At 23.2% G+C, this 24,561-nt stretch overlaps 3 protein-coding genes across 8 annotated transcripts in view; 2 read left to right on the top strand and 1 right to left on the bottom strand.

The window, feature by feature from the left end:
* Nucleotides 1-7,845, top strand: part of LOC122858893 (forkhead box protein O) — a 31,591-nt gene extending 23,746 nt beyond the window's left edge. Inside the window, exon 6 of the mRNA XM_044162116.1 lies at nucleotides 6,496-7,845. The gene's annotated coding sequence lies outside the window, so the exon portion shown is untranslated. The remainder of the gene's footprint in view (nucleotides 1-6,495) is intronic.
* Nucleotides 7,846-9,182: 1,337 nt separating this feature from the next.
* Nucleotides 9,183-22,465, top strand: LOC122858892. Of its 6 annotated transcripts, none has more exons than XM_044162111.1 (8): nucleotides 9,183-9,350; nucleotides 10,013-10,094; nucleotides 10,409-10,518; nucleotides 17,500-17,577; nucleotides 18,117-18,298; nucleotides 18,375-18,573; nucleotides 18,646-18,752; nucleotides 18,823-19,729. In XM_044162111.1, the coding sequence occupies exons 3-8, from the start codon at nucleotides 10,476-10,478 to the stop codon at nucleotides 18,946-18,948; spliced, it is 735 nt and encodes a 244-aa protein (XP_044018046.1). In that variant the 5' UTR covers nucleotides 9,183-9,350; nucleotides 10,013-10,094; nucleotides 10,409-10,475; the 3' UTR covers nucleotides 18,949-19,729. The 6 variants fall into 6 exon arrangements, with proteins under 6 accessions (XP_044018046.1, XP_044018047.1, XP_044018048.1 ...); XM_044162112.1 differs by having other exon boundaries at nucleotides 9,183-9,677; nucleotides 18,823-19,728; XM_044162113.1 differs by having other exon boundaries at nucleotides 10,066-10,094; nucleotides 18,823-19,290.
* LOC122858891 (myb-like protein F) lies at nucleotides 10,771-13,820 on the bottom strand. Its single transcript, XM_044162109.1, has 4 exons — nucleotides 13,640-13,820; nucleotides 13,168-13,481; nucleotides 11,495-12,993; nucleotides 10,771-11,138 (listed from the first exon to the last, which is right to left on the bottom strand). The coding sequence occupies exons 2-4, from the start codon at nucleotides 13,472-13,474 to the stop codon at nucleotides 10,869-10,871; spliced, it is 2,076 nt and encodes a 691-aa protein (XP_044018044.1). The 5' UTR covers nucleotides 13,475-13,481; nucleotides 13,640-13,820; the 3' UTR covers nucleotides 10,771-10,868.
* Nucleotides 22,466-24,561: the final 2,096 nt, after the last annotated feature.

Genomic DNA, 24,561 nt, shown 5'->3' with positions numbered 1-24,561 from the left:
AAGTAAAAGAGTCGAGGTGAAAGATGTAAAGTGAGTATCTGGAAAATAAAATGCGTTACTAAGGGTAAAAGAAAAAAAAAAAAAGAAGCTTGCCTTGAGCAACTTTATAATTCTTGCGACGCTTTTTGGGGATGAGATAGACAAGGGGGTTGAAAAGTAGTAGTAGTAAAAAAAGAAAGAAATAAAAATAAAGATAGCTAGATAGATAGATAGTTGCACAGATAGATGAATAGATAGATCGTGAAAATAAGACCAAAGTAAGAGGGTTGAAAAGAAGGTGGGTGGTTAAAGAATAAAAGAGAGAACGAGGTCGTGAATTGAGGAGACAAAAAGAAGAAAAAAAATACAAGAGAGAGAGAAATGTATCTGGCGGCGTTAAGGTAGTACATTGGCGCCAGTAAAACGTCTGCCCGAATAGCCAGACAATTTTCGACCAAGTGGCTTCACATTTTCCAGAAATCCCGTCCATCACGTGGTTACTTTGCGTGACTTTTTTCAAAGAAATAAAAAAAATAAAACAAAAAATCTATATATCATATCTATTTTTATATATAAAAATTTTTAGCTATCAAGTTTATTGAATTCGATAAAATTGTGGTTTTTAGTTTTTTTTTTCTTTTTAATTTTAAATTTTACAACATGAGAATATTGAAAAATAAAATACCAAGGGATATTTATTAAAACGTAAATTTTATAATATTTATTTATTTTATTTTTTTAATTATTTTTATGTGAGTTGAATTATTAAAATTTAAAACACGAAAAAGCTGCGAATTTTTATTGTCATTTGCCGCAAGCGCGATATTAAAAATATTTATTTATTTTATTTTTTAGATTTTTTCATAAAAAACATATTGATGAAATATATATATAAACAAATATTATTTTATTTTTTATTATCAATGATAAACAAAAATATATTTTATTTAAAATTGTGCATTGTGATGACGTAAAAGTTCATCAACAAAGTTTTTTATTCTTTTTTTTTTTTGTGTGAAGCACTTGATCGTCATATTGAAGACCTTTATTTATATTAAAAAAAAAAAAAAAAAAAAAAAATTTCATCTCAGTCTTGAAGTAACACCTCCTCGGCAAATCAATTATTTTTTTTTTACTGAAAAATAATAACAAAGAAAATATTCTATAGAAAATTCAAATAAGTCGGGCACAATTTTTTAAATTATTCGCTGGAAAGTTAAAAAATTAGAGAGATGTCAGGTGGATCCAGCAATGTGGACAGAAAAAATATAAAATGTTTAATATTAAAATTTTGTGGTGGAGTCACTTAATAAAGTCTTCATCATGACAGTCAAGTAACTTGGTTTGTAAGAATTTAAAATTGAATTGATCAAAAATTATTCTAATAAATTCTTTCTTGAATGACAAGTTTTTACCCATGGGGCAAATAAGGGGGGTTGGGGCAAATAAGGCAAATTTGATTTGACACGCAGCTCGACTTTACAACGAAATTTTTCATCTTCATCATTTACTCTGTCTTTTTCAGCTGTCTCAATTTTTTTTTCCTTTTTTTTTCACATAAAATTGTTACTCTCTTTTGTTAATTCACATTTTCAAATCATTATCTAAATATAAAATTATTTTTCTTCTTCCATCTAGTCGACAGACAATTTATAAATATTTTTTTTTCCTTTTGGCAACATCATTATTCCCGAGAAAAAAAAAATTTACATCCCACGAGTTTTTACCTCCTCAAAAATAATATATCGTGGTTATTAAAATAAAAAAAAAAAAATTGTTAAAGAAGGTTATTCAAATGTACACTGATAACCGTCGTGTCAATCAGTGGAAAAGAAAAAAAAAGAAAAAAAAAAAGGTAAATATAAAGAAAAGACAAGATGAGGTTAAAAAAATAAAAATTTAATAAAAAAAAAAATCCTTAGAAAGGTCGACCAGTCTGCCGACCTTCTACATCGTGACTTTATAATATTAAACGCAGTAAAAATATAGTTTATCCTGATCATGACGTGTTTACAAACTAGGATGACTCTATGACGAATATTTATTTTAATTAATCCATCATTTTATTAATTATTATCAATTCATGCGAAAGATTAAGCTTTGAATAATTAATGAATTTTAAAAATGTAAATTATAATTTTGAATATTAATTACTTACATCTTGATTATTAAAGAATAAAAAAAAAATAATAATAACTTTTAAAATTTTTAAATTGATAGTTAAAAAAATATCAAGTATATAATTATAATTTTTTTCTATAATTTTCTATTAATCATATTCAAAAAAAGAAGGAAAAAAAAAAAGACAATTTGTGGCTGCCAGACGACATCACTTGTTGCATCAAGCTCGTTGGTTGAAACATGCTGTTTCACAGAGTCTTTATAAAACCACCACAAAAAACCCCTTGAATAGTGGTTGAATATAGTCATCTATTTGGCTTGGTTATATTTGGACTACTTGGACCCTGTCCTTGGCAAGTGGCCTGTCCGTCTGACCGTGTATCGTCCTGCACTACTTTTTTTTTTTCATTTTATTTTTTTTCTTCTTTCCCACACACACACACACATGAAATAGTCAAGCATTGTATTTTTCCATCTCACATATGGCAAAATATTCAACACTATGTATATTATATTTTTTTTTTTTTTTTTTTCGTTGGCCAAGAGTCCAAGACATGTCACTTAATGATACTTTATATAAAAAATTGTCAAAATGCAACAAGCTGTATTGCAATATGAGCCAAATTTTTCAAATAATAATATTGTTATGTGTTTTATAATTTTAATACTTGATAGACTATCCTATATTAAGTTTAATATTATTTTTTTTTTTTTATTTGTTGGCTACATTAAATTGCATAAGTACATTTTATCTTCAATCAAGATAAAGACCTTTAATCTCTTGAAATATGACAGACATAAAAAAATATTAAAAAAAAAAAAACTATCGTTCAATTGATTTGGATTTTTTTTTCTATTATAAATTTTCTTTTATCCATGTTTTTTTTTTTTTTTTGCAATTTGATTTGAAGTTGGCGCCAGTGTCTGTACAATTCAACAAGACGCATGGTTGAGTGTTCGATATATCGATATATATTAAACGCGAATTATTTTGATAAAAAAATTAATTTAATAAAATTTATATTGTAATTTTTTGATATATATTTTATTCATGCTATTAATGAAAAATTATTAACATCATTTCCTTGGTGATTTAAATTAATCGCACAGTATTATTATAAATAAATTTTTATGATTTTTTTTTTTTTTTGTTTTTTTGTTTAATACTTGTAGATTTATATACATGCAAAAGTTAGTTTTGCGGTTTGAATGAAAATTTATAAATGCAATGTTAGATGGAAAAGGTTGAATTTATGCTTTCTTTCCGTTTTGTGCACATGAAAGTGGTGGCAAAAGTGTGCTATTGAAGTGCGGTAAAGAAAAGTCCAAAAAAATAAAAATGGGTTGGGAAATGGCGACGATGTACCAGACACACTGGCACCCGGAAATCTGACGAATCCAACCCCCTTAAAACTTGACACAATCGAACAACTATTCAATTTAAATTTACCGATATTTTTATACAAATACATCTATATTTAAAATATAAATTTCACCTAGATACACATACACACACTTATATATTTTCTTTTTTTTTTTTTTTGTACGCGTTACATATCTTATTTCTCAATTTCTCAGTTTATTTTTTTTTTTTTCTAACAAAGAAAAGTAAAGAAAGAAAGAAAAAAAAAATGATTTGAAGAAAAGATAAGACGACAAAATGGGAATTGAGAAAAGTAAGTGAACATTTAGACATACAAAAGTGGTTGTGTGTCTGCTTCATTTGTTCTAATTTTTTTTGTTTTTTATTTTTATTAAAACAAAGAATATATATAGTTTTATCAGGATGTCTCTTTATTCTTTATTATTTAAGTCATGAGGGAAAGGGTGTCTGGAATTTTGGATTGAGCTAAAATTTAACCCACCAAGTTAAAAGATAGAAAAGGGTAAAGTAGTTGGCGCCGATTAAACAAATCACATTATAAGTTAACTTAACTCGGCTACATGCTAGCTTGCTGTTTTAGCCAACATTCAAAAACTTATTCAGCAAGTTACTTTATATTAAGACGTACTGGTCTTTTCTATATATATAAGTCTTGAATACAACAAAGTGGCTTCACTCCAACACTTGGATATATAATTTTTATTCTTTTTTCAAATCCACTTATATTTATTATATTTAAAATTATCATTTTCATTTATATAATTCGTTTTTTTTTTTCATTTTTTTAATGCGATAATTATAATTCATTCATGGATAATTAACACAGATATTTCAGTGACATAGTAGAATTTTTTTTTGGAGCATATACGAGACATATAACTTGTAAAGTTTTTTTGTAAAAAAATTTATAAAAATTTTCTTGAGAGTTGGTAGATAAATGAAAAAAAAAAAAAAAAACACCGATTCAAACCACCGAGAAATAGAGTTGGATAGATGAAAATTGTAGCTATAAAAATGAAAAGAATAAGAATATAAAAAGTCAAAAGAAAAGGTGAAAAAGTCAATGTGCAGAGTATAAGAAAAAAAAAAAATAATAACCAAGCGATGTGGAAAAATATGCGGCTTGGGAAAAAAGTAAGAAAGGATGGTACAATATATATATTTTAAGAAAAAAAAAAAAAAATAAATGTTGAAAAAAAAAGGGTAGTTTTTTTTTTCTTGATAGAAGGGGTGAAAGTTGGTAAAGGGACTTTGAGAATCCGATCGAGACTCTGGTGAGCGACCACTTGAGATATCTTGTCGCCAGTGCGCGAAACTTTTAGACTCGGGCAAACTAAAACATGCTGATGTAACTGTTAAAATTCCCTCCTCTTTCTTTATACATTTTTTTTTTTTTTTATCTTTTTCACCTCTTTTTACCACCCTCACCCACTCACGATATATCTTTCCATGTTCAAAGTAAAAAAAAAAATAAAAAAAACGGCTCGTTTATTTTTTTTCTTTTTATAAATCCATTTTCTTGACTTTTATTTTATTTTTTTTTGCCTCGAGTGTAATTGGATCTACATGTATTATATAATAAGCAAATTTTTTTTTTTTTAATTATAAATAAATAAATAAATAAATAAATTCTCAATAAATGAAAAATATTTTCATATAATTTTTAATTTATTCCTAAAAAATGAAAATCAAAAATATATATTAATATTAATAATAATAATAATTTTTCATTATTAAACTCAAGTGTTTTAAAATATATAAGTCATAAGTTGAATATTAATTTTCATCCATATGTATTTTATGAACGTCCATGAATAATATTTAAAATAAAAAAAAATAAAATGCATCTATGTTAAAATTTAAATGTTAGAATTAAAGTGGATATAGTTTGAGAATTACAAGGAGTAGAAGGGTTTTATAATAAAGAGGGATGAAATAGAAAAAGAGAAAAAAAAAAAAAGTTGAATTGTCGGCGCCAGAAAGACGCGCCAGGGCGCCACGTGGCCATCCCTTTCTCCAGTGAGTTGGTCCAGGACCTCATCCCTCTTGCTCATCGTCCTAAGTCATTCCCTCACATCACTTTTCTTTATTTTTCCTCTTCCCTCTAAATTCTATCATGTATCTCATATCCTTGCACTCAAAATCCCGTTCTTTTTTTTTTTATATAATATATTTTTTTTTTTTTATTATTTTGTGTCCACATGATTTTATGTATCATTCAGTCATGCAAAAATACTTATCCTTTAATCTTATAAGCCTATGTTTATTTTTTATTATTATTAAAATAAAAAAGAGATATTTATTTTTTAACTATATTATTTTGTCTTTTTTTTATGTAATTTATTTTATTATTTTTTTAATTTCGAATGACAATGCAACTGTGCAAGTGTCTGATATATCCATTAGTGAAAAAATATTATTTTTAAAAATTTAGAATTTATATATTGAAAATATAAAAATTAAATATTAGTCGAGTTGAAAGGGACTGTAAATATTCTCTTGATAATTTTTTTTTTTCATTTTTTTTCGTTCAGTTATTTTGAAGTTGTCGACACGCATATGACTATTCATAAACAAACTAATGACACGGTGCCAGAAAACCGCTGGAAAATTCAGCAAAATTCCCTTTTTTTTTTTTTTTTCGAAAGAGAGAGAGAGAAAGAAATAAATAAATAGAAAAAAAAATTGAGTATATTGGAATTGAAATACGTGGCAGATTGGTACTGATTTTTGGATAAATTTTTCAATAGTTGGAAAAAATTTCAAATATAAATCATAAAGTAAATTAAATTTAAAAATTTGATATTGATGTTTTAGTAAACGTTATAGTCAAAGTTTTTATTTATCACTTTGTCAGTTATTTTATTTTGTATTTTTAGATTTTTATGTTCTTTGTTTTATGTGGATTTTTACGTTTCAAAGTGTGTGTATTTTATTTTTTATTTTAAATTTAAATTTTTATTAACATTTATATGCACAAAAATTAATCAATTTTTAATTTTATGTTACAGGAAATTTGGACGAGTGCCGTGATGATCGGCTTGTGATAAGAAATAGAAATAATAATTCAAAAATACGAAAATATTCGTATTGGAAAGATCCTAGTTTAGGCTAGTTAGTGCAATTAGACATTGCGTTGAAATAAATATTCACAAAGATGAAACAACAATCAGAAAAACTAAAAAAAAAATTCTAATTTAAAAAAGAAAAAAAAATTTCAATCAATTAGAAAATTAAAAACGTACTATTAAATTTTTTTTTGCCATATTTCCTCAAGAATATCAGAACGAAAATTAAATAATTCAAAATTCAACTGATTTTTCTTTGAATAAATACTCAAAGATTTCTGCCAAAAAAAAAAAAAAAAAAAAATATATAACAATTCGAAAAAACAAAAGAAAAAAAATATTATAAAATAAATCTAAATTTTTTTGACAAGAAACAAGATATATAAAATAAATAAAACAAAACAAGAAAAAAGCACGATTGGTGCTTAATTATTCTGAGACGCTTTGCTACAAGTCAATAATGTGCCGTGATTATATAATAATTAATAATAAATAGCTATAATAATCAATGGTTAATTAAAAATAAAAAATAAAAATAAATAACCGGGTATAGACCTCAAAAAAACCTACATAAACAAATTACAAGTAAATGAAAAAAAACTGAGGTACAAGCTCAAGTCAATTTTTTAAAATTAAGTAAAAGCATTAATTTCATTTTTGTTACTATTATTATTATATTTTATTATTTTTATTTTTAAATATTTTGCATGTCAAAATTGTCAATGAATTTTAAAACATGCAGTGCTCACCATAGTTAAATAAATTAATCATGCTTATACCTAAAAAATAAAAAATATATATATTTGTTTAGAAAAAGAAAAACATATATTGTTTGCGTTAATATGATAAATTTAAAAAATAAGATTACCCGTTCTGTACGTTCAACAATATATTTATAAATGTGAAAATATTAATATAGATTAAAAAAAATATATTAGATGTATTTATAATAAAATTAATTAGATAATACATGTGAATCGTTTATATATATATCAGCATGATAACGTAAATGTTATGTGTATATATATCCAAGTGCGGAGCCAATACAAGTTTATCTAGAAAAAAAATATGAAAATTACAAAATCATACGTAGATTGCTATATCATTATTAGATAATTTCTTTTTTTTTTTTTTTTAAGATTTGTAGATAGAAAATGATTAAATGTAAGCTACAATGAATTGTTAGTCAAAAAAAAAATTGATAATTTGATTATAATCATTGTTAATAATATTCGGTAGATGAAAATTGCATCAAAAAAAAAAATTATTGGCCTATATGTGTCTGTGCGAAAATGCCTATAGCTGAAAAATTAAATGAAATTAAAAAATGATAAATCAATGCAACTAATTACTGTAATATGCTCACTTTTGTTTGACAAATAATAAATTGTGTTAAGGGCTAGTAATGAAAAGTTAATCGAATAATATTATGTTGTACTAAAAAAATTTGTTTTTCTTATTTTTTTTCAAATGATTTTGTTTAAAGGATAATTGAAAAAAAAAAAATATATAAACAAAGTACTAAAATGTTGCCTTACACTGTAATTCTACACTCGACAATGATGTCAAACTGATGTAAATGATTATTTTATTATTTTATTTTGTTAATTGTTATTAAATTTAGTTTTAATTAATTTACAATTTTTTTTTTTTTATTCATTTTTTCATTTATCACAACACAAGTGTACACGTTGATTGTGTTTGTGTGTGTGTGTGTAATTTACACTTAAATTGAAAAATAATAAAAACAAATTTAATTAATATTATGCACATAAAATAATGAAATTCAGGTAATAATTTGTTTCGTTTTATTTTTGTTTATAAAATAATATATATGTATATTAATTTTTGATTTGTTATATTTAATAATAAATGATAATTATTTAATATGAATAATAAATAAATAATATAATAAATTTGTTGTTTAGCTTTTATTTTAGTCAATTGGAAAGTTTTTTTTTTGTTTAAGCTCATTTGGGGTCACGTAAGGCAAATGTAATCGACTTGAAAATTTTTTTTTTTTTTGATTAAATTCACTTGAATGATCGACATGCAAACAAAATTTTCATTTAATTAATTTTTTTAGTGTTGAAATTTCGTTGATTTTAGACATAAAATTATACATAATTAAAGTACGATGATAAGTAAACTGTAACTTTAAATAATCTTAATAATTTACATTTTAATTTAACGTCAAAAAAATAAAATCAAATAGACTCAATCTTCAAGAAAAAAAAAAGCTCAAGCTCTCAAGTATATAAATTCAATTTATTTAAATAAATACTAAACTAAGACGTCTGTAAAAATAAATTTTAAAAATATCAACAACTAGTAAAGTAAATAAATTTATCAATAAATGATCAAATAGATAATTGAGCTTTTCGTTATCACAAGCTGATAAATTTGAAATAATAAAATTGATAAAATTTCGTAGCAAGATGTCGCAAGTAGTAAGGGTAAATATTTGATCCGGCGCATGAGCTTTTTAAATAATTTTGTCTGACTATGTTGTTTCGGTGACCAAATACCATTGGATATATAATTTTGACAATAAAATACAGAGCGCATGATTCGTATTGGATCCCCGGGGGTAGTAGTCAGGCCAGGGTGAGAGTGGGTGAGAGATTCATCTGGATGTAAGGGATGATGTGGGGGAGCTTTTTAGAGAAACCAAGGGGAATATTGTCCTCGTATACCGGCCTCTCGCAAGGGAACAAAAACCAGTCGACTGGAGTTTTCAGTTGCGACAACCAATCGTGTTAAACAACTGTCAAATTAAATTTTAACATATTACATTAGTAAAATTTCATTAAACATTTTTCATTTAGAAAAAAAATTTTATTCTATCAATATTATTTTTATAATTATTATTCACATTCATTATGGCAATTATTAGTATAGAAAAAAATTGTCACTTTACTTGACATTTAAAAAAATAATTTAAACAATTTTTTTAGATAAAAAATTAAATTTTTTAAATTATTTTAAATATGAAAATTAATTATCTAAATATTTAATAGTCATTTAGTTTTTATTTTTTATTTTTTCAATTTGTATTTTAATTTAAAAAAAAAAAAAAAAAAAATTGGTCAGTGTTAAATGTGCGCGCGTGTCAAGAAACTTTGGTAATTTATAAAAAATATAGAAAAAACTTGGCATATCCATTGACACTTGTCCATGTTATTTGAACACATTTTCATATACTTTTAGATGCATATATAAACATATACTTATACTCTAGGTTTATTATAAATTTTTTTTATATTTTTTTTATCTCTTCAACTTCAACTTTGATAGACCCTTATTTCTATCCATTCAAGCGTTATTTATTTTTTTTTATTATACACATTGTCTCTCATTCAACTTGACATTGTCAATTCCGCGCTACTTAATTCTATCCAATTTTTTTTTTTTTTTTTTCATTTCATCTATATAACTTTTAACACTTGTTTTTTATTAGTTTCATTATATATCATTGTAATTTTTCAAACAACATAATCATGACTGTATCAGTGTGACTGATGGGACTCAATATAAAAAAGGTAAAAATTCATCAATTTTTTAAATTAATAATTACTTTGTTCTACTTAATTAATAAATGAAAGAAAAAATAAAAAACAATTGTATTTATAAAGAGAAAAAAAAAGACAATAAATTGTCAAGAATTTCATTTAAAAATTTCAATTAAATTCCAATGAAAATTTCACATGAAAATTTAATTTAACAAAAATTTTATTGTATTCTATTATAATGTTTTTTTTTTTTCATTTTAATATACAAATTTTTATTTCTTATAAATATATATATTCAATTTTTATGTTATCTATTTGACTAATCGATTCTCAATATATTTCAGGCAATATACGAAATAAACGAGAGAAATAGTGAAAGATAAGACGTGTACAAAACCAAAAGAGGAAATAATGGGAAAAGGTGATAAGCGTGGTATCGCACAGCGCACCGACGGTAAGCAACTTTCATCGTTTTAATACATTTTTTTTTTTTTATACAGTATTTATTTTTTAATGTCTATATGATCGTCATCATCCAGGTCAACATTGCCTTTGTTATATTTATTCCCCAACACCTCCACTGTGTTGCCACAGACAATCAACGTTATACATGATCCGATAAAATTTTACAAAACAAAAATAATAAAAATACATAAAAAATGAAAATTATATTTTCATTTATATTTTTTAGATTAAAAAAACAAAATTGACAATTTTATTAAAGTTTATTTATTTATTTAAAAATACTAACTATTATTAAATTTTTTTTTTTAAATACATTTTATTTATTTTAAAAATTATTTATTATTTTTTCATTGCATAGTATCTTACTATGTCGTCGCGTGCTGCGTTAGAAATTGATTGTCGACAAGGACTTGGATCCCAATTAACACCAGGACAATTAAAATTTTCAAAACAATTTATTAATCTTCGATTATTATCTGCAATTGGACAACAATGAACAATTGCCCAACTACATGGATCTGGTATTTTTTTTGGTGGTTTTAATGTTTTTCGTGTTTTTGATGCTGGAAAATTTGATATTTCAAGACCCGGTCTGTTTGGATCAATTGACTGAAATAGAAAAAAAAATAAATAATAAATCAAGTTATTCTCAAAGAACATTTTATTCTGCTCACTATATTTTAAACTCAAAGGCAGGCATCTAAATTCTGAAGGGATTTTTTTTTTTTTTACTTTTATGATTATAAAAAGCTCCACCCTTGGCTATAAAAGTACATGTCATAAAAAAAAATACAGAAAAACGTAAAAGTGTTTAAAAAAAAACATTTAAAAAACAAAAAAAAAAAATTTATATAAAAATAATAATATATTTTAATTAGAATAATAAAAAGGAGAAAAAAAAATAAAAAAATTTAAACGGATAAATTATAAATTTAATATTAAAATAAAAATAAAAATAAACTTACTGGTAAATTATCACTGTCATCAAAATATCCGCGTGATAAAATGCCTGTTGATAAATTTGGATCAATGATTATTTTAGCAGCGACAGGTAGTGATTCAAGTCTAGCAATTTCATCTTTACTTTGATGATTATTATGTTCTATTTTAGTGATATTAATAACTCCAGTATTTGGACGTTTTTGTTCAAAAATATTATGTCTTCTTCTTTGATCTTGATAATGTCGTTGTCGTAATGATTCACGTTCAATTTCACGACGACGACCAAGATTTTCATTGTCTCGTTGTGATTGTGATTGTCGTGTTGATGATGGATTACGTGAATAATAATCTGGCTTGTTTGAATTTGAATTATTTGATGATGATTTTCTTAAATTCATTGTGTTTCTTTGTGATAATTCATCTCTAGATCTTTGCATTCTATCATCTTGATTATAACGTGTTGATTTTTGTGGATTTAATCTTGATGATTGTCTTGTATTTTGTCGAGACAATTCATCTTGTTTATTGACTCTATAATTATTAACAACAATTGGTCTATTACGTTCAATATACGAACGTAATTTTTCTTCTTGTTCTTTACGTTGTTTTTCCAATCTACGTTCATATTCAATTTTAATTGTGTCAATTTCAGTTTTAACACGATTTTCATCTTTTTTTGACATTTGTTTTATCAATTTACGTCTTTCAATTTCATCATTATATCTTTTACGTTGCCATTCACGTGAACGTTTATTTTCTTCATTTTGACGTATATTATTTTCATGATTAATTGATCTATCATAATCATCAGATGGCATTCCATCATCTTCATCAAAACCCCAAATATTATCATCATCATTATTAGTACTTGCCATTCTTTTTGTTCGTTTATTTTTGTCAATTGTTTGGACTGGTTGATTAGCAACAACATCACCCCGCGTTGGTACAAATACAACACCGTCAATTACAATTGAAGGATATAATGATGACTCGGGATCCATATCACCTCGTTTATTTTGACGATTAGCATTTTCTTTTTCTTCTAATTTTTTAATTTTTAATAATTCATCCATTTCATCAATGTAATCATAATCATTTGAATTATCACTATTAAAATCAAGTGATATTGGTGTAACACGTGATTCAAGTGGATCTTTTGATTCAATGTATTTATCATCATCATTTGTTGATCTTTCTTCACGATTTTTTGTGTCATTGTCATTGTTTGCATTGTTGCTATTATTAACATTATCAATTTTTAAATTTAATATATCAATTTTATTTTTTACTAAATCACTTTTCATCAATATACTATCAGTATATTTTTTTTTGATATATTTTTTTTCATCTACTTTAAAATTCTTCTTGTATTCCTGATGCTGTATTTTATTTTGTAATATAATACTTTTTTCAACTTTGATCTTTTCATGTTCAATATTATCCAATAAATTTAATTTATCTGTATTTGTTTGCTTGTTTGAATTATCCATGAAATTTTTATTTTTTATCACGTCATAAATATCTAGATTTAAAGTAAAAAAAAAAAAAACCAACGAAATATAATTAAATATAGTTTAAAAAAGTTTTTTAAGTTATTACTAAATTTATTAAATTAAAGCTTTAAAGTTGTTGCTTTATTTAAAATTTATCTTTGTATATTAATTATCAATATATAAAATTTTAGCTATTAATTTACCATGTGATTTAATAAAATGTTGATTATATTTATTTTGTGATAATGACCATGTTTTTTCATTATTTAAAATTGATTTATCATATTGATTTATTGGTATATTATCACTATTTATAATGTCAATTGTCCTCTTGGTGTTGTCCTGATGGTAGTATGGTCCTCGCGGAGGCAGCGCACTACTCCACGGGTATTGATCGTCGTTGGTAGAGGTGAAATCGGAGGTTAAATCAGTGTCTAGAACTGTTTTAGCAGTTGCGCCTGACACTAGTAAAATAAAAGCAACAAAATAATTTGAAATAATCCTCCTCATAGTGAATCTGAAACAGTCAAAGAAAAACAAAAAAAAAAACAAAACAAATAAAAGAAAATTTAAATAAAAACAAGGCTAAATAAAATTAGCAAAAAGAACAAAAATTAAATTAAAAGCACTGTTGTATATTTAAATATTGATTTTGTTGTTATTATTTAATCCTACCGATGAAATTTATGTGATCACTTTGAAAGAAATAAAACGACACAAAAATTATTATGATTAAGTGATCTTGACACACTGTGCCAGGGACTTGTCACAGAAATAAATGAATCTTTCTAAATGCTTCCTCACTCTCATCTTCATTTTGTTATATCTCTCCCCCACTTGGCTATTATATCACCACCTCCAACACCACCAACACTACCAACAACAACATCATCATCTGATGATTTTTCTTTTCATTCTATTTTTTTTTCTTCTTATTTACTAGTTTAAAATTTTTTTGACCAATCGTCATATTAAATTGACAATATACAACTAACAAGTATCATTATTATTACTTTTATTTTACAATAATAAATATATATTTTTTTTATTTTCATTTTTATCTTTTAATTTCAATCACTTGTACAATGTTTGCTTTCAACAAAACATCACATAATCACTCACCAACTCTCTGTCGTCTCTTCTCTGATGACACAGAAAATATATTTTTTTTTTTCGATACAATTCACAATTAACAATAAAAATAATAACAATTTTAAATAAAATATATGTTTTTTTCTTTTTGCAAAATTAGAACAGTATGTTTTTTTATTTTTGCTTTTATTAATTATGTAATATTTTTTTTTTCTATTATTTTATAACGCTCTTGATAATTTGATGAACAGATAAATTTTTTGTGCATCATTTAATTGATGAATAAGGATAAAATAACGAAAAAAAAATTATCTTGTCATTGGTTTTTCCTAAAACGTCATTAAAATAATTGTCTATGTAATTTTATAAATTTTTTAATGAATAATTAAATTTAAAAAATAATAATATTTAAAAATAGAATCACCAAGCCAGGATGTACTGATTGGTTGATCGATTGTTTTGCTTGTGTGGCACACAATTGATAATTATGGGTTTCATGTTAACCATAACCGGATACATATTGAGTTATTGTCACCAACAATCAATTTTCAGTTATAATTAAATTCAATTATACAACAAATTAATCTCGTAAATTATATTATACATATTTAATTCTTAATCAACTTTTTAAATCATACAAGGAAATGAAATTAAATATATATAAGAAAAAAAAAAAATAAATTACAAAAAATTGAGAACATCGTGATAAAGAGACTCTAAGAAAATATAAAACGCAATTGAAAACATCATCAAGGGGTTACAGAAAATAAGAGAATAAAAAATAAAAAAATGATTTTTATCATAAATAAATGTGGTTTATAAATTAAATATTAATTATTAAATTTATTTAATTAATAACGTCACAATGATAATTTAAAAAATTAGCTTTATCAATTTTCATATTTATTCATAAGCTAATTAATAAAATTTTATTTACTCAAATTATTGATTGATATTGTTAATTAAAAAAATATATTTTCTATTTTATTTATTTGCTTCTAAAATTGTAATTTAATTGATATAATTTGTGAGGATATGATGAAAAATCTGTGACAAGGACAAGTGTTTAATTGAAAATATTTTAGTTAATAATTATTAATAAAATAGCTGTGAGTTGTTGCTCAGTAATAATAACAGAAAAAGTGCTTGAACTTTGCCACAATTGACAATTATTCCTCTGTTTGAATTTCATTATATATACATTTCTATATAACACTGTAGAAGTCTGTTTAATAATTTTTTTAAAAAAACCACTTTCTTCCTTTTTTTTTCTTTCACATTTTTATTATTCACTTTTATCATTTTTTTTTTTTTTTTTTTTCGCTTTTACTCATAATAATTTTTTATATTTTTATTTTACAAGCTTTTTTATTTTCAACAACAACTTTGTCCATCACTTCTTCAACATGCCATCTTGACTTTTTAACTCTCTTGCTACTTGCATTGTTGCTCATTTTATTTTTATATTATTTTTTTTTTTAAAAAACTATATTCGCTTTGTTACTTACACTTTATGATATGACTTGTTTCCTGCCTTGACTTCAATGATGAAAAAATAAAAATATAAAATTATTTTTTTATTTTATTTATGTCCAATAGCTTGGCTTCATCATAATCATTTTTTTTCTTTTATTATTATTATTCTTCTTTTGCGTATTTTTATTTTTCATTTAGTGATGTGCAATTTTTTTCATGTATATGAACGACTCTCAAGGTGTATACAGATTTTTCTTATCTTTTTTTTTTTCTAAAGATCTGGACTCTTTTAGACACACTGCCCTACGGCTTCCTCAATTTTTTTTTGCATTTTGTCTATTTTTCATTTATGTACTTGGATCCTCTTTTTAACCTTTCACCAAATCCAACATCAAATTTTTCCATTTATCCAAGCTCAAAAAGTATAAAATATAAAAAAATATAAATGCATTGTCATTGCTGTATAAGTTTCCTGTTGAATTCATTCAAAATTTAACATTTTATTATTTTATTTTCAATTTTATATTTTTTTTTTTTTTTTAGAATATACATTGAAGATTATATTCTCAACGATCAATATACAGAATACCACTACAGCCACTTTTTTGTATTTCATCATACTTGCTCGAGGGCAAATATGAAAAAAAAAAAATCATAAAATTAACATGTTTTTTGTTGTTAGAATGCAGCTTTAATAAAAAAGAAAAAAAAAAACAATATACATATTTAAAAATAAAACGATAAATAAAAAAAAAACTTGTCTAAAAATAAAAAAAAAGAAAAAACTATATTGACTTTGATTATTTAACTTTCAATACATAAAATAGCCAATATATATTAAAACAATTTATAAAATACAATAAATACTTGAATAGAAAAATATAATTAAAGTATTTTTAAATTAAAATTAAAACTTGTATAGTTTTAATTAAAAAATAAAAAATTGTATTTAAAATTTTCTCATATATTTTATTTATTTTTAATTAATTAATTGTTAATTGTTTGTTGATATATAAATGATAAAATACAACAAGATGATGTTAAATGTTGATAATAATAATGTTGATAAAATATATATATTTTAAATTGGTGATATGGATGTGGTACCACGTTTGTGAGCCGCAAAGCTGAGGTCGATACGTTTGATCTGGCACTATAAAGCGGGCATCCGCATCGAGCCGCGATGAAAACCGACACATAAACCAAATAAAAAAAACACAAAAGCCCCCCCAGGAACACTAGACCAATATATAACTATCGTTAGATATTTTAGAAATTTTAGAATTTCATTTTATTCCAATTTTGTTGGTGTCCATTGATAATATAAAAAAGAAAAAACATCAAATCAACACAAAATCATATTGTACACAATAAAAAAAAAAAAATTGAAACAATAAATTATTAAATAAAATAGTTAAAAATTTCAATAAATATTTATTATAAATTACTTTAATATGTATGTATATAAAATTCACAGAATCAATGATGAAGGCGTGGTCAAAAAAGCTGACCATGTTTTTAATGTGTAAATTGCAAAGTAAAATTGCAACTTGAATTGTCATATATTTATTATTTTAAATTTATTCATTATTTTATTTGCACTTGTGACCTCTAAAAAGTTTTATTGTCATGTTGCATTGAGATATGAATGGACAGGACATCTTCTGTTTGTCAATGAAAAATATAAAAAAATACATGAATATGACATAATGACATGTACATGTGATGAGAGAACTTACATTGACACTTGCAACAATATAGATTAATAAATAAATAGATTCAATATTTACATTATATTTTAAATGAATTATGTTTTAATATTTTTTTTTTGATTATTTTGTTTACACGTACGTATAAATAAAATATAAGGTGTCAATATATTTTTTATATTTGATGTTGTATTACTTATTTATTATTTGTAATTTTAAATAAAAAAAAAAAAATGATAAAATTATTTTTTGTTTCAGCAAGCACAAATCTTGTGGGAAAGTTTACACAAAGTGTGAGGAGAATTGTTCAAGATGTCAAGGACGAGGGAACGGCGAGTAGGTATACATATAGTTATAATAACGTTTCGGGTATGTACCTTACCAACAAAGTGTGTCTTTGAAACTAAAAAAAAAAAAAAATATATAAAAATCAAAAGAAAAAAATAAAAAATACATTATCAAAGATATCTTTTTTCAAGTAACTCGCGTGCAAGTTTTTTTTTTTTTAAATAAAAGAGGCATCGAGACGATAGACTATAGGCAACTTGCCAAATAAACTGTTGCCTCCAACAAACACTACACATTGAGACAAGAAGTAATAAAAAAAAAAAAGCTCAATATATAAAGCCATTCACCTGAGCTACACGTGCAAGTTTTTTTTTCATTTTTTTTTTCTTTCAATTAAAACAATATATACTTAAGTAGCTATAAAATCTAAAAAAAAAAAAAAATGAAAAAAGCTCTTTATTGGATCGAGCTTAATTTAATAATGGCTTATCGATTATTATTTTTTATATATATTATTAAATTATTGATTATATTATTGTGGTTTTATTAACCTTTGATTGTTAAAATTATTTTTTAATTTTTTTTAGGTGGCCAGACTAAAGAAGAAGTTATTGAAACAAATGAAAGACTTAGAGCTGTTCGTATACGTCTTGATGCAAGTTATGATACAGCAAAACGTGCTCTTGTTGAACTTATGTGTAAATATACTGACAGTAAACAAGTGAGAAATATATTTCAACGTTATAATCATCTTAAAGTTATGATTAAGGTACACATAATAATATTTTTAATCAATAATTTAAAAAGAAAATAAATTTAAAAAAAATACCTATAATTAATTTTAGGATGTTATTAAATTGGAAACTCAATATTGGACTCTTGTTGATATACCAAGACAAGAAAAACAAGAAACAGTACCAGCATTTGTATTACGTGCTTGTGCAATTATGGAAAAAACCCATAAAAGTGGTGAAGGTGTTAAAACATCAGCAAGACTTGCTGAAGAAGCTGAAGCTAAAAGAGAACGTATTGATCGACTTGAAAGTAATTAAATAATATTTTTAATTTAATTAATAATTATATTAAATAATGATAATAATAATTTTATATTTTCAGACATGATTATATCACAAATTGAAGCTGAAAATACACAAATGACAAATGATCTTTATAGACTGTTAAAAAAATATACTGGATTGAGAAATTTGATACGTGATTTAAAGGTCAGTATAAAAGGTTTATTTTTAAATAAAAATTATAAATTGAATAATAATTTAATAATAAATTTTGAAGGTTGAATACAATGGTTCAAAAGTTTATCCAATGTTTCCACGTTATACAATACTGAAAGATATGATTAAGGATATAATGCATAATCCTGATTACATGGAGGTCTGTCATGAGGTGGATCAAGCATAGCGTCCAGACCCTCTTCATCGTTCACCCCGTATGACTTTGTAATTGTATTACTAAATATTTTGTGGATGATATGAATGAAGTGGGTGATGAAAAAATACAACAAGACAAATGAAAATTAATGAACAAGTTAATGTATACAAGAGATTATTATGACATGAGGATTGAGGATTGAACAAAAAAAAGATAAATGATAAATTTTAAAAATGTGTGGAACAATATGATAAGACTACTACACAATGTGTCATTTACAAAACTTTAATCTAAAGTTTATTGTCAAGGCCTTTGTCATCAACTTTGATAAGTTTAAAATTAAATTATTTAAACAAAAAAAAAACAATTATATATATCAACAATATGATATTTATAATTGATACTATTTTGTTTTTTGTTTTTGTTTTTTAGAATTTATAAAATAGCTAGTTTTTGTTTTTTATTAAATCATTATTAATTATTTGGGGGAAAATTTCCTTCGAAAAATATATAGCCGCTTTCACGTCGAAACACAAATTTAATAATAATTATTAAAATTATTAATAATGCACTTTCTATAGTTGAAATATTGCAGTTAATAAAATAAATATATTAATAGTTAAACTTAAAAAATTTTTTCCTTATTAATAAAATGTTAAATATAATGAAAAAAAATCAAAAAATAAAATATTGATATAAAATATCATACCAAAAATGTTGTTCACAATACAATATTATTTTTTAAACAATAATTTATATTCATATATCATGTTTATAAAAAACAAATGGAAAAAAAAATAAAAAAAAAAACTTTTTTTATAATTTAATTTATTATTTTATTCAATAATATATTTACATTTTTATTGAATTAAAAATATCAAATAATATTGAAATTATATTTGATTATTATATTTTAAATGCAATAATAAATTTAAATAAATAAATCAATCATAATTATACTTGCGAGTTGAATTCACAAGTTTATAATATTTTTTAAGAATAAAATATTCGTTATTGTATATATATAATAACATATCGTCGATTTAAAAATAATTATAACAATTAATAATAAATGAATCTGCCTGATTTCATTATTAAAAAAAATAAAAAAATAATCGGCTGACAGCCCAAAAATCAAAACAAATAATAATTAAAAAATAAAATAATTATCAAATAATAATAAAGTTAACGCGCGCCTGTTATTGGAATAAAGTAAAAAAATATATTAAAAATAAAAAAAAATCTTTTCATATATATTGCTGTGCCAATATTCGTTTTCATATATATAAATAAAAAATAATATCGTTTTTCGTACCTGTGTGATATCAAAAATAAAAAATGACAAAAAAAAATACTAAAAAAAAAAGTTTTAAAAAATGACAAAAAAAAAAAAAAAGTTATTATTAAATTTTATGTGACTACTGGGCCCAAAAATATCTTGCGATTTTTTCAGGCATCTTTTAAATATATATATAAATTTGCTATAATATACTGATAAAATTACAAGTTTGATTGTAATTATAAGCAATAGATAAATAAATAAACCAAGTTAATATCAATAATTATATAGTGCCAAAATTAAGGATTTTTTTATATTTTAATTGTTAAATAATTGTGTGTTTAATAACAGCATTAGCTTGAAAATTTTTTAATATTTAATATATATCTTTGTCGTGATTAATAGTTTTTATTTGTCATGTAGATTTGTTGGTTGAATCATGCTGTAGAATACTGTAGAATTAAATGAACTAAAAAAATAACACGTTGGCCAAAAAAATAAATCATTAGAGTTAATAAAAAAAATAGATTTTAACATATTATTTGGCAAAATAATATAATGATTATTGGTATTTAAAAATTGTTTATTAAATATTATTATTATTGTTGTTTTAATTTATTAACATTTATTGAAAAAATTAAAAATTTTTAATTTAAAATTTAATATATAAAATGATAAGGAAAAGTTTTATTAAATATTTAAAAAAATAATAAAAGAGTGCCAAAATAAAAATTATTATTCATGTTATTCATATTTTTTTTTTTTATTTTTTTTCGAGAGTTTATATATGTATGCAAGTGTGTCTTATCAAATGCGTACTTATATATCAAGCACAAGCATATAAATTACACGTAGGAAGAAAATAAAAAAAATTCTATCATATTTAATTTTTAGAAAGATAGTTATGATATTGAAATTTAAATATTATTTAAAAGAAAAAATAAAAAACAACAACTTGAATAATAATTGAATAGAAAAATGAAAAATAAATTATTTAAAATTTTTAAATTAAATAATTTATAATTAATTGCTCTATTGTAGAAATTAAAAAATGTAGAAATTTTAATTCTTCAAATTGATAGAATAAAAATAGATAAAAACAAAAAATCATTAGAATAAATAAATATAAATTTAAACATTTAATTTGGCAAAAAAAAAAAAAATTATATTTTAAAAATTGTTAATGTATTTATTTCCTCTCTTGATAAATACTTGACATTTTTTTATTTTAACAATGAAAATTAAAATTCGCAGTGCTTTAAAATATAGACGATAAAAAAAGATAATATTAATTTTAATTTTCTTTATAATTGTGCAGAACTGAACGCAGCTTAAAATTAAAAAAAAAAAAAAATACTTAAATTGAGCTTTAATGTATGAGGTATTTTGCATAAATGCATATCTAAGATTTTTGACCAATCTTCTTGTCTATATCATATTTATAAGCAACTTTAAATTTTATTAACACTATAAATAGAAGAAATAATAAAAAAATAAAACTATCTTGAAAATAAAATACTATTTATTCTATAAAATACGCTGCTTTTTTACAATAAAACATATCGTAAATTTTCACGAGCAATCGAGCATTATCAAATCCTAAATGTTATATCAAATGAAAAATAAAATTATAAGCAAAAATTAATAATAAATAATTTTATGTATTTTTTTTTAATTTCGTAAATAATTAAATATATTTAACAAAAACAAAAAAAAAATCAATGAAACAACTAAAGATACAAGAAAATATTTCAAAATAATTTTATCAAAAATTTTAATATATTTGCTTGAACTGGTTTGTGTGTGGATATTTTGTTTTTTAAATAAAGACAATAAAAAAAAAAAAAAAAAGAAATTAATATGAAAATCAAAAATAAATAAAAATGAGAGAAAGAAATATTAGAGGTGAATTACATTTTGTATGAAGTTGCACACAAACCAGATATGTACTTGAATACTTTTGAATAGAGTGGGTATAAAGGATGATTCGCATTACCTTGGCCAGTCACTAAATATGAGAATGCTTTGAAATTTTTACAGTAAATTAATGAAATACTTATACATTTAATGTAATTTTTTGGTAATTGTTTGAAAGCTTGTTTTTTTTTTTATATATTAATTATCAAAGTTGACAACTTTTAACTTTGTCTCTTATGGAGAATACGATTTTCGTGTAAAAATGGACTATGTACTAAAATGACGATTCCCAAAAACAAACAAACCTAAATAATAATAAAATAAAACAAGATTAAGTATATAGATAAAAAATTTCTGTGGTTTGGAGCTTCGTTTTTTTTTAAATTAAATAATCAAGTCAAAAAAATAATTGCTACCAGTTATGAAAGTTTTTTTCTTTTTTCAATTATTTTTTTATTCAAATGTGATTAGATAATTTTTAAATACTTTTATAATATATCCTGATTATTCATTTATTTTTTTTTTTCAATCCTGATGGATTATCAGTGCTGATTTATCATAATTAATTTACATACATATATCAACGAATAAATTTATAAAAATATGTTTTATTGATGATATTGGTATGGATTCAGAGCCACGTATACGTTCACCAACATTATTAACACAATTTAAAAAATCATAAGATTCATTGATAGGTAAATCATGTAATTAATTAACTATAGAAATTATTAAAAAGTTTTGATCTTCAAAAATAAATTGTGAATGTGTTTTTTTTTTTAAATAAATAGAAGATAAGTTATTGGAAAAGCTTTCAATTATAAAAATTATTGGAAACATTTTTTATTGATTCAAATATTCAATTAAGTGAGTTAAATTAAATTTCTTAATAATATATATTGAATTTGTTAAATCATTTTAAAAAAAGCAAATTTTTTTATATAAGACATAACAGAAGAATGAATAATAAATTGTTGAATAACATAAAAATTAACAAGAAAAAAAAACGGAGAATACAAAAATGTATTTTTTCCGAACGGCAAAAACGGAGTAATGACGGAGTAATGCCGGAGAAATATTTCCACCAGTGCTTGCATTGCATTAATTGCATTTAGAACAAACTCGTCACAATTACAAATAAACATTCTGCGAGACACGTAATACCTGCGATTTCATTAAGACCAATTAGACGATCATCCCGAGGGATGTGCAATATTTGGAAGATATATTTTAAAATTTCGTCGGCTCGACTTAATCTGTATAAGCATGTAAAGTCGGGCGGTACTCACAAATTTCTACCAGGTACCTCTAAATGTATTATTGAAGTTTTTTTCACCATAATCTTTGAGTATTTCAAATCCGACTATACATTTAGCTTAGGGCTTTTTTGAATTTTTTTCCGAAGAAGCTCATTATTATTGAAGAGAAATAAAATTACTTTTTGGCCTAGCGGGCGGAAATTGTCCGTTTGTCGTCTTGAATTTGTGACGCAAAGTATGTATTTATCGCTCTACAAATTCTTAGCGACAAACGGTGCATTTCTACCCGATTGGCATTAAAATAATATCATATATTGTGTTACAAAATAATTGTAACAGATGATGAAGGATTGACGGGGCAGCACGTAGACAAAAAAGGATTGCCGAAGGTTTTGTATAATAATTGCAAAGCAAAAAGCTATTTATAAAAAAAACAATTTTTCAAATAATAATAAATTTTAAAAATAATAACAATTGCAACTTTAATTATAAGTTGAATTTAATTTCATATTCATGTCATTTAAAAAAAAAAAAACAAAATTATAATTTATAATAATAACAAAAAAACATTTAAATAAATTGTCAATTCAAACCACAAAGTGACAAATAATAATCTGTAATAAATAAATGCTGAGTAAACATGACGTAAAAAAAAATTATTAAATTATTAATTTACCTCACTTTTTCGTGAACCAACACGAAATATACATATCACGTTGTACATTAACACGTTGACCCTCTCCTGCCATTATTATTTTATTTTTACTAATTCATTTCGATTTGTCTAAAATTTATTATCATTATTTCCAAGTAAATAAAAAAAAACAATTCATAAATTTTTATGTATTATTGAGTACAATTGAAATATCTCAATCGACATGGGTTTTCAATTTTCAATAATAACTTTTAATAATTGAAATTTAATTATCAATTGAATCAAGTCGTTTTAACATTTTTTTTTTTTTTTTTCCTCTTATACTTTGTCAAAAGAAATTAATGTCACTAACAATAAAAATCTTGCTGAATGAAAAAAAGAGATTACAATCATTTACTTTTAATAGAATAGAATTTTTCTACAATTGTAAAAAAAAAAAAAACTAAAATACTTGTATTATTGTTTAAAAAATTAAAAAAAAAAAAAACAAAAAAATTGACCTATAAGTCAAGCACAGTGCAAAATATAAAAAA

Source organism: Aphidius gifuensis, linkage group LG6 (genome assembly GCF_014905175.1).
Source record: "Aphidius gifuensis isolate YNYX2018 linkage group LG6, ASM1490517v1, whole genome shotgun sequence".
NCBI classification, from domain to species: Eukaryota; Metazoa; Arthropoda; class Insecta; order Hymenoptera; family Braconidae; genus Aphidius; species Aphidius gifuensis.
This window is presented reverse-complemented; position numbering and strand designations above follow the sequence as displayed.

Excerpts from the sequence above, each read along its gene's own strand:
- LOC122858892 (XM_044162110.1), top strand. The coding sequence starts at position 10,476 with ATGGGAAAAGGTGATAAGCGTGGTATCGCACAGCGCACCGACG. Across the intron at positions 10,519-17,499 it reads TATCGCACAGCGCACCGACG|CAAGCACAAATCTTGTGGGA; the intron begins GTAAGCAACTTT and ends TTTTTGTTTCAG. Across the intron at positions 18,299-18,374 it reads ATCTTAAAGTTATGATTAAG|GATGTTATTAAATTGGAAAC; the intron begins GTACACATAATA and ends AATTAATTTTAG.
- LOC122858891 (XM_044162109.1), bottom strand. The coding sequence starts at position 13,474 with ATGAGGAGGATTATTTCAAATTATTTTGTTGCTTTTATTTTACTAGTG. Across the intron at positions 12,994-13,167 it reads ACATTTTATTAAATCACATG|ATATTTATGACGTGATAAAA; the intron begins GTAAATTAATAG and ends CTTTAAATCTAG. Across the intron at positions 11,139-11,494 it reads ATGACAGTGATAATTTACCA|TCAATTGATCCAAACAGACC; the intron begins GTAAGTTTATTT and ends TTTCTATTTCAG.